The following is an 11133-nucleotide window of genomic DNA, read 5'->3' as shown; positions in this document are numbered from 1 at the left end:
ACACACACACAAACAGTCTGAGCAGTGCATATGGTCATGAAAAATGTGGATACGAAGGTGACTAAGTGCTATGGTTCAAGAAACTGACAGCCCCTCAGTGTATAAACTCTCCTACATGGGCAAGCACACACACACACACACACACACAAAAAATACATAGCTTGCAATATTAAAGGACTGTGAGGTTTCCTGAGACTTGGTGTGAGCACACATGCTGTGTCTAAAAAAGGAATAAAACAAAGTTATCCAAAAATAATCCTAATTACATACCCACTCTATGAGTTAACAAGGGCCTTCAGATGCAGCCGTTCTGCTCCTATACCTCATTTGGCCTGGCTGATTAAATAAACTAAAGAGAGAGAGTGTCAGTAGACAAACGATCTCCCTTTCATTCATTACTGAAGAATCTTCTTTAACTCAATCTGTTCACAGTCCAACAACAAATAACAAGTCTATCATTAACACACAAAACAGAGTCTCCATTCAATCTGCAGCCAGCCATGAACTGACGGAGCGGTCCGGCTATAATATTAATGACGCAGCCACTGCCCTCATTGTTGCCAAGGAGTCTGACCCCGTCACCATGGCACTGGGGTCGCCAAGCGGTGAGCGGTGATCAGCCCTGTGTCCTCTAATAGGGAGTGACACACCTCTTTCCCTCCATATTTAGATCATGTGTCTCCCTCTCCAGCCATGTTCCCTGCTTTAGGGCAGACTGTCAGACACAATCACATCAAGCCCATCTGCACAAACAAACAAACACACACGCACGCAAACACACACACACTCGCAAAATCATATCAGGTTTCAGACTGTGGATGAACAATACAAGAGTCATTTTAAAGCCTGATATTCACACACACACATGCACAAATACACACACACACACACACACGCACGGCAGTACACACCAGTGCAAAGCCGGATACATCGACTGAAATGAAATGATCTGATTGGTTCCTAGTTGACCAATGGTGAGTCGGATAAAATATACCTTTGGGCTGATTTTTTTCTCTCTCTCTTAATTATCTATCAAATTGAAGCCTTTCAACAAACTTACACTGTAATAGTCATTCTTCCAAGTTCTGCGGCTCAAAAAGACACACAGACACACACACACACACACACACACACATACACACACACACACAGCTGTTCATCAGTGCCTGTAGTAGGGGTCTCCAGCTGTAGGCTATCATTGTGCTCCAGAACAAGAGGCAATTAACATCCACAATATACCAAATGGCCTATTTCACATTCTCACCCACCCCCCCACCCCCCACCCCCTCTGCAGCCCCACCCCCCTCTCTCCCTCTCTACCACAGTCTCTTTCTCTCACCGCTCTCCATTCATTAGCATACCCTTAAAAAGAGAGAGGGAGAAAAGTGCAGAGGGAGAGAGAGAGAGAGAGAGAGAGAGAGGGAGAGAGAGGGAGAGAGAGAGAGAGAGAGAGAGAGAGAGAGGGAGAATTTAAAAGAACTGCCGAATTGGATTTTGTTCTGTTTCAGATGGAGGAACATTTTTGTTTTGTTTGAAATGGATTTGAAACTGTAATGACTGAGTCCGTCGGTTTCTCTGAGCATTAATTTGAACGACAGACAAACTGACATGCAAAGGGAGAGAGAGCTGAAGAGAAACAGCTGATAAGTCTGTCTCTAGGGTAGGGCTATTTCAAATAGCACCATGTTTACAGTTGATAAAGCATAAAAATATGTCGAGAAAGAATGTCTGTTTGTAAGTGTTTGCGACTATGTGTATGTGTGTGTATGTGTGTGTGTGTGTGTGTGTGTGTGTACCAGTTATTGTTGTGGGAGCCAGAGGTTACTCTGTGTTTAGGTTTATAGGATATCTTACTCCTCCTCGCACCTAACAAACTCTGTTTATACAGCTTGTCTTCTGCCTGAAGCCCTGTGTATGTGTGTGTGTGTGTGTGTGTGTGTGTGTGTGTGTGTGTGTGTGTGTGTGTGTGTGTGCGTGCGTGCGTGCGTGTATGTGTGTGTGTGTGTGTGTGTGTGTGTGTGTATGTGTGTGTGTGTGTGTCTGTGTGTGTGTGTGTGTGGTGTTCATGCGTGCCAGAGACCAGGCCTGAGGTTTAGAGTCCACCTATTCCATAGCTCATGTGAAAACACAGCTCACAAGCAAATAACATATGGCCAATGGAAATGCATGTGTGTGTAAGACAGAGAGATGGAGAGAGACAGAGAGAGAGAGAGAGAGCGAGAAGGTTCCGTTCTTCTTCCCTTGATTTGTATGAAAGAGAAGGCGTTAACCTTACAACAGAGGCTGCTTACTGAAACATCACCTACAGGAAAAATAAAATTGGCCAGAAAGCGTGATTGGGCACCACCTAGTCCATAGCTCCCATACCATTGGTGAAGCGCCAACATAACTTCAAAGCCCAAGTTAACAGAAATTACTGTTCAGAACGGCACGGCAACAGGGATGTGAGTGGTTGAGAGAGAGAGTGCTGAAGTGCTGTGATTGACCAATCTACTCACAGATGATGTAGTAGTCTTTTCCCCTGAAGAACTCCAAGCCCCAGAGGTTGGGACTAAACTCCTGGAACTTGAGGGTGAATTTGACGTCCTGGTCGGGCTTGACGCAGTTGAGGAGCGGCGTGTCGGCTTTGGTAACCGTGCAAGAGTCCAGCTGCTCCCGGGGAACCATGTAGAGTTTGTAAAACTCCACACCCTCCCCAACACCACCTTCCACACGTGGACACACAATGTCCATCTTATCCCCAATCTGAGGATACAACACCAAACCTTGGCCTGGTACAAACCTGAGTGAGACGAGAGAGAGAGAGAGAGAGAGAGAGAGACAGAGAGAGAGAGACAGAGAGAGAAAGAGAGAGAGATATTAGATATTTTATCTTGCTTAAATGTTAGAACATTCTTGCCATCGGAGAAAAAAACTGGGTCTTAAAAAGTGTGGTGTACTGAATTATTCATACAGGCTCATCAATTAATAATCAATGATTATGAATAATAATGACGTGCACTGAGTACGTTTGCGAGGTTAATGAAGAACATGGTAGCGTGTGGGAAATTTTTTGACCCAAATGAAACTAGAGCTGACAGGCAGTACCATCGCGACTGGAGGTGAGTTTGTTTTCTAAGCAACGGATAAAAAGAAAAGAGAAATAAGGATATGTAATGTATAACAGGTTAGACTGGCAGATTTTTTTTCCCATTTAACTTTGTACTCAAGACGCTCACTGTTTCCAGAGCACTTTCCCACCTCTGAGGTACGTTTGTTAGAATAATGATGCCAACAATGTCTCAAAAAAACACACACACACACAGACAGACACAATTAAACACACACAGGCGCACGCCCACACACACACACACACACACACTCACTTACACACATACATACACATATTCACAAGAACCTGCACACGAGAAACATTCACTCCAGGGAAGTTTACTGTAATACTCTACCACTGTGTGTGTGTGTGTGTGTGTGTACATGTGTATGTCTTCAAATGTGTAGACTGTAAGCATTTCGTTTGACAGTGTTATCACAGAGGCAGATCAAGTTATGCAAATCCTCTCAGCCACTGACACAGAGAACAAAATAAAAAACACTACAGCAAAAAAGTTCAACAGCAGATAGATAACTATCTGTCTCTGTGCTTATCTCAACACCACGCTGTTTGGATATTCAAGAACACACAAACATTCCCAGTGAGCGTGTGTGTGTGTGTGTGTGTGTGTGTGTGTGTGTGTGTGTGTGTGTGTGTGCGCGCGTGTGTAGTTCACAAGGTGTTGGTCAAGAAAAAGAGTGAAACCTAAATCTTCTTGTGCTTCGGCCTTATCGATCAGCCCCTGGGAACACACACATATTCATATACACACACACCCACATACCAGACATAGAAAGAGAGAGAGAGAGAGAGAGAGAGGGAAGGACCTTTCGGTGTGTTGATTTCATCAAGACCAACACCTAGTTAACAGTACTTAAGTTTCACTGACGCTTTACAAAGTGAACGCCAAACATCCAGTAAGCAAATATAAACCTGTGAACTTGACAAAGTGTTTACTTAAACACACACACACAAATGCACTTGCACATATACACACCCACAGGTAGGTACACACACACATACACAAACACACACACACACACACACAGGGCGTGCTTCCTCAGCTTGGGTGCCACAATGACACCATATCCTGCTCCTGTGTATGGAGAAAGATACTGCCCTTGGCATTAATACACACACCCATACACACACACACACACACACACAGTCAGCGTAGTGTGAGTGAGATCAGCTCCATTGATTTTTCTTACTGTCTATCTCAGATGTGGTGCTTAACTGTTCCTGCATTCAGTCTCTCTAATTCGGGCTCTTCTCACACTCTACACAGCCACTGTGCGGCAGCTGGATCTCTGGCAGAGCTCCTATAGGGGGTCTGGGACTGTGGGGGGGGGGGGGGGGGCAAGCAAATAAAAGCGTGCGTGTGTGTATTGGGGTGGGGTAACCATAATGTTTTTAAATGGCTTTAACCCTCCCTATCAAGGACACTTAACCCCCCCCCCCTCCCCAGCAGAACGTCCTCCTCCTTTGTCTCCCTCTCATTCTCGTCTGGGCTCGTAAATATTCCGCCGCGTGTGAATGTCAAAAGAGAAAGAACGACAGAGCGAGAGAGCTAACGCGCGTTTATCACCGGCTATCCGCTCTCTTAACAATGACACAGCCACACTTAGAGGTGTCTTTAACCATCTCCATCACTCAGCAACCTACGTGGCCGTGTGCATGTGCGTGTGTGTGTGTGTGTGTGGGGGGGGGGGGGGGGTGCATGTTTCAGCCTCACTTGTCACAATGATACGGAAGCTAAAGAAATATCAATCGGGTCCCTTTCAGACAAATCAATTTCTATCGGTTTGTCTCATATCAAAGCCAGATTACATCACTTACTGCCAATAAACAACACACACACGCACTCGCACACACACATACACACACACACACACACACACACAGTCTCTCTCTTCCTCAGGCCCATGCACTAAGTGAGAGGAGCTGCAGGCTGTCAATCTCGTTTTCTCTTTTACTCCGTTTCTCAGTCTCTTTTTTACGGGAGGTTGAAAACACATGTTTGTTGGATCGAGTCTGAAGCAGGGCAGGGCTGCCAATAGAGTAAATAAAGACATGGTTTCATATAAGGCTGTCCTTTAAAAACCTCAAAGAAACATTACTGGCGGGTAGAGCAAGACGGAAAAAAATACATTCTTCTCCAGGGGACAGTGCTTATCTTCTCTCTCTCTCTCTGCCCCAGATGATAAAAGTAAACGCCACGGACAGGTGGGTTGAATGGAGAGGTGAAAAGCGTGGCAGAATAAATCACACAGGATGACATCTGTTTTTCTCGTTTAACACTTCTGTCTTCTCTTTCAACTCTGTCTTTGGAGTCAATTCCGGGGAAGGGTGTGTGTGTGGGGGGGGGGGGGTTGGTTAGAAGGTTAAGGGGCAACATCCCACGCTTATGACCGTCACATCTGTTCTCAGTAAAAAAAAAAAAAAAAGTCTTAACGTATTATATCTCTTTCTTTCTTTCTCCCTTTTGTGTCATCACCCACTTCTCTCAGTTTCTCTCTCTCTCTCTCTCTCTCTCTCTCTGACATGGAATCCTTTTCCATCTGTACACGTATCTGCTTTTCCCGTAAATCCCAAACTCCCTAAATCTCTCTGACTCCTTTTCTATAGCTTCTACCTCTCCCTGCAAGTCTTTCCTTCTCACATTCTTTTTCCTTAATCTTGGCCGCTAGTTGTGTGGCCCTGACTCTGAGACTGGATGGACACTGTGTCGGCTGGTGTCTAATCCCATCCCAATGGGCCAATAGAGCTTCAACCTTAAGATCTGCGAAAACATAGGGGGTTGACGACAATATTGCAGAGAAAAATAACAAAAGAGAGGGATGGAGAAAGAGAGAAAGAAATAGTGGGAGGAGGGCGAGTGAAAGGTCTAAGCTGTTTGACTTTCAATTATCTATGCAATGTGGAGATTGATTAAATATATAGACAGTCATGGGGTTTGGGGACAAAGAGAGAAAACAAAATGAACAGGGTTTTAACCTGTCCATCATGCTTTGCGTCGGCTGAGGGGGCGGGGAGAGCAGACAAGGCCTTTATCCGTCCCTAACTGCTGACTGTCACCTTATCGCCTCTCTTTTCTTTCTTTTTTTTCTCCCTCTCCCTCTCTCTTTCTCTCTATCTGTTTTTCTGTCTCTCCCTTTCTCTCTCTCACTCTTTTATTCTTTAATCCCAGCTATAGGGCTTTCCCCTGCCTCTTCATAATGATGACCCCAGACCCCAAAAAGATTGAAAACTCTCTCTCTCTTTCTTTTCTTTCGCCTTCTTTCTCACCGCTGCGCTCTTCTCCTCTCCTACCCCCTCCAAGTTTCACCACAAATGCCACTTTTAATCCTCAACTTTCATTCACGGCATTGTCGTGGATATTCCCCACTGCAGAGGCCACCTTTCAGCGCTCTCTGTCAACGCCATATTCCTTCCTACACTATCCCATACCTGATCCGTCTTTCTTTCTCCTTTCCCTCTCTCTCTCGCTCTCTCTCTCTCTCCCTCCTCTTGATCTCGTTTGTTCCCACAGTACAGTACAAAGCACTGAAGCGAAATTTAAACAGCTGTGAAACATCCACTTCTTCTGTCCTATATTTTTTTTTTTCAGTAGAACATGTGCAATAACTGAACTCGTAATGTTTCCGCGCGCGCGCTTGTGGATGTGTGTGTGTGTGTGTGTGTGCGCCTGTCACTCATTCGTGGTATATCTGCATCTGTAGTTCTCTACGGACACGGCCCAGTCATTCTCACAATGGGCCAGGGCAAAGATCTAATCTCTTAATGAAGACCGCGGGAGAGGAGAGCGTAGAAGAGGGGGAGAAACGCTCCTTTGACTGAAAACATGTAGAGCAGACCTCTCTTTTGTTTCTCCGCCTCAACTACAAAATGGATTACCAGAGCGAGGGAGAGAGAGGGAGGGTGAAAGAAAGACAGACGGGGAGGGGGGAGGGAGGCGGGAGTGATTCTTTACGAGGCTAATACATTAGCCGTAAAACAGTTAATGGTAAGCAATGACACCTTTAGAATACACGCGCAGATACGGTTTTGGTTTCCGTCCGCTCCGGCGCACGCATAAGAGCGCTCCGAGGGACTGGCCAGCCGGTTTTATCCTCCTTCCCCCTCAAGCCTCTCCGGTTCAGCTCTAACACCGAGGCCATAAAAAGCCCGTGGAACTGCTCACGGGCACACGCTGAAGGCCTGCATAATCTACCATCAACCCCCTGTTCAAACTGGGAATAATAACTAAAAATTAATAGGCCTATGTCATTTCAGTAAAGTCGGTTATAAGATAAGAAATAAGACTCGATTTTTTTTTCCCCTAGATGATTTTCTTTTCTCTGAACGCGATATGATGCCGCTTTTTGTAAAGTTTGCAAACATTTTAAGTTTGTGTTTTACGTTAAGTTTTAATGATTCCATTATGTTGCAATATTGCTGAAAAAAATGAACTTATAACGTTCATTGGGTGTCAACACACCTTGACCTTCAACTAAATGCTTGGCGTCGGTGAAGTAAAGGGGATTTCAATTTATCAAGCTTACGTGAGTGGTAAGGCCATAAATGTTAAATATGGGGAAAAGCTTTTAAAAAGGATTTAAAACAAAATCTTTGAAGAAAGAAAGAAAGAAAGAAAGAAAGAAAGAAATGTAATTTTGCTCGAAAAGTTAGGGTCCCGAAGATTGATTTCATTACACTGTGGAACTGGGTTATTGAGCAAACCAGCCGATCAATAGTGATTGGTATGTGGTAATCGGTGAAAAACGAAGAGTCAGCGCACGGAATGCCACCTCGGCCATCCCAAGCGCGACCCTGCGAGTCTGTGAGCAGTACCTTTGAACCAAGAACGCCAAGAATGTGCATAGTCGTTCATTCCACAGGGCTCTCGCCAACGCTGTGAGACCACAGGCCCGCCGTGGCCCCGGGAATAGAGGCTGCATACTTGCAGTTTCTCACAAAGGCATAACAAGCCGTGTCAAAGGCCACTTTGGGGCTCCGTGAATGAAGTTCAACTCCAATGTTTTTTCAATGTTGTTGTTGGTTTGCTTTAATTTTTTTATTGTTTTATTATTCTGTCCCTCCCTACAAAAGTTGAAGCCAACTTTTCAAGACATTAAACTAAAATACTAATAACATTACCAAAATAAACTGTATTTGTATGTTATGGAAGTTCTGGCAACCCACTGAATGTTGAGAAATATTCAAGGTCGAAAATGTAGACAGAGAACTGTATAATTAACTCCACTAGACATTATATTTCTTTGTTTTTTACTAGTATGAAATGGATTGTCCTGATCTGTAAAAACGGCATAGACTACCGATGTCCAATCATACGGAGGCATCAGCTACACATTACAGCTGTTCCGTGACGAGACACATCGCCCCCTATCCAAGATAAACCCTCTCCTCTATCTTTCTCTCTCGCTCGCACGAGTTCCCATCGCTAAATACCTTTAGCCCAGTGATCTAATAACCTAAGCATATTTTCTCTTAACCTTTTCCCTCTGTGTCTATCTTTTCGTTCACGACCACAGTCATTCCAAACGACCGTGTCACTGCACTGCCACTGAAAACAGTAATGTTTATTTTGGTCGCCTTTCACTGAAACTCTTGACGTTAATTTAGTAACGAAATGAAGCGAAGCAGTGATGAAGCAGAGAAGAATTGACTTATATATGAAGCAATGACGTTTCCTCAGTAAGGGCCATGAGAGGCAGAGAGGCGCTTAACTCATGTTTAAAGTCTGTATAAAATTACCCCGTTCGTATCCGATGTATAACCGTTTACAACGAATATTTCGAGGAATTAAACATCATTAATCATTAATTACCAAACTCTAGCGTGTCTGTAACACACTGAGGTGGATGACAGCCGGTCCATAAGTAATAAACTCTGACAGACACTGCAATCGTTAACTCGGCGATTATCAGCACGGCAGAACAACAAGGGGCACCTGTAATGCATCATCTCGCGTGCCCCCACCCCCACCCCGGCACCACCACCCCTTGCTCCATATTCATCTATCTCTGCCGTAAACGAACGGATGAAGAAGGCGAAATGGGGGGGGGGTAAGGGTTAGAGAGCATGTCCCCCCTCCACTCCTCCGAGGAGAGAAGGACTCCACGTTGAGTCTGGGCCAATAGTTGAATTATTAAACGAGTTCGGGTTTCGCCGTGACGAAGCCTGCACAAAGCGCTGAAGACCCCCGTAGGGTCTCTGGTCCTCCGCAACCCCGTGTCTGTGGATTCGATGTTTTTAATGCATTATTTAACTCCGGGGGCGAGTCTATGTGTGGTTACATTCAATTTTTCATGGGGCTGACTTCAGTTAGTCATGTTTGCAAATTAGACCACAACTTAAAGGAAAAAACGTGTATATTAGTGATCTGTATGGTCGCAAACTTTGCAGAAATTTAAGCGTTTTATCAGTTTTCTGCATTCTACTTTTGAAAGAGTTTGGCTCCAAAAAGGAGACAAAAAACGACAAACACATCTCAGGGCCCAAGGTCAGCAAAATGAAACAGGAAAGCAAGCTCATGCCCCAACATCTTTATTGCGGCAATACGATAATTCAAGGACAAAACAGTAATTTATATTTCTGATTACGCTGAATGTTGATGGCCGGAAAAAAATAATAATCGAGTAGGCCAAATTGTAACTTTCTTTAATGAACCAAAGCACGCTTGTGCGACCAATAGGCCTGTTACATACATCAAACTAGAAATAGTTTTGTTTTTGTTTTGTTTTTTTAAGAAAATGTATTTCACATGATGGCACTCGGCAACAAATAAAATAAACTGTACAAAATTCTGCCAACTGACACTGATTAACGAGTGTACGTGCGGAAAATATACCCGTTAAAAAATCACATACATATGCGCTGTGCAGTGAAATAAACACAGATTGCATTCTCTAGTGGTTCGAGGTTTGATATGAAATTAATTCTGAGTTGGAGGCCTACTCAAAGATTACATACACGCATCTTTTAATTCTTTCAGTCAATAGAAGTGAACCATTCTGCCCTTTACTGATAAAACTATAATATGAACGAAAGAAAGACGTTTCCAAGTTCCTCCGCAAAAATGATCAGAGAATCACGAGATTTTAACCGACGGCCGAATCATTACTATTCCGCATAGGCAACGAGAATTACAAACCGACCAGGAGATTCAGGAGTCCACGACTACCACTCATGCTACCTGTACAGTCGGCATTGACGGGTTACTCGCCAAAGACACGGCTTTGCTCAATAATTCACTGGGTTAGGACATAATCATATTCGACTCCATTCGCATACTATTTCAAGTAAACCTCGGCTATTTGTCCTAAATCCTTTTAAAAATGATCATCCGTCTCTCCACACACACACACACACACACACACACACACAGGCATCGCTGTTAATTGCTGTTAAATGCAGTTTAAGTGTATGAGTGTGAATGTTTTGAGACCCGTGACATAGGTGCGGATACTTACTTGGTATTTGTTGTGTTCCAATAGATGGACTCCAAGATGATGGCGCGGGACAGGTTCACCTTGCACAAGATAACCACAACTCCAAAGTAATATCTCCACATTGAGTACCCCATTGTCGCCGTGTCCGCTGAAGATCAAAATCCGTTTCACAAGATGTACTCGATATTTTAAAAATGAAAAATGAAAAAAGAGAAGACGCCCTGAGGAGTGCCCGACACAATCCAAACTCGATAGCCCGATCCAGACGCGAGAGAGAAAAAAATCAAGCCCCAAAATATGAATACCCAGTCAAGAGTGCACCATCCCAGGGTGGGGAACTACTCCGGTATTCGTCCCGTTACGGGAAAGCAGACGAGAATTTCCCTCACACTGATCCGTATCTCCTCTCGTACTCTGAGAGAGAGGCGTAAGGACCAAAAGCGCACGGCAGTTTCTCATTCGGTTAAAGCGAGCGCGCCTGAGTGAATACTGTGCCTTCAACAAGCCGAATAGGGGAGACACTTACATTCCTCAAAGAAAGGCGACTCTGGTCGCCGCCGTTACTGTCCGTAGAGGCATGGAGTTAAT

General features: G+C 44.4%; 1 protein-coding gene across 3 annotated transcripts in view; it reads right to left on the bottom strand.

Annotated features, from left to right (window-relative positions):
- Positions 1 to 10820, bottom strand: part of efnb2a (ephrin-B2a) — a 15600-nt gene extending 4780 nt beyond the window's left edge. For all 3 annotated transcript variants that reach the window (XM_030786780.1, XM_030786778.1, XM_030786777.1), the window contains exons 1-2: positions 10567 to 10820; positions 2499 to 2782 (exon numbers count right to left, since the gene is read on the bottom strand). In XM_030786780.1, the coding sequence (XP_030642640.1) occupies positions 2499 to 2782; positions 10567 to 10679 (397 nt within the window). In that variant the 5' untranslated portion in view covers positions 10680 to 10820. The remainder of the gene's footprint in view (positions 1 to 2498; positions 2783 to 10566) is intronic.
- Positions 10821 to 11133: the final 313 nt, after the last annotated feature.

Source organism: Chanos chanos, chromosome 10 (genome assembly GCF_902362185.1).
Source record: "Chanos chanos chromosome 10, fChaCha1.1, whole genome shotgun sequence".
NCBI lineage: Eukaryota > Metazoa > Chordata > Actinopteri > Gonorynchiformes > Chanidae > Chanos > Chanos chanos.
This window is presented reverse-complemented; position numbering and strand designations above follow the sequence as displayed.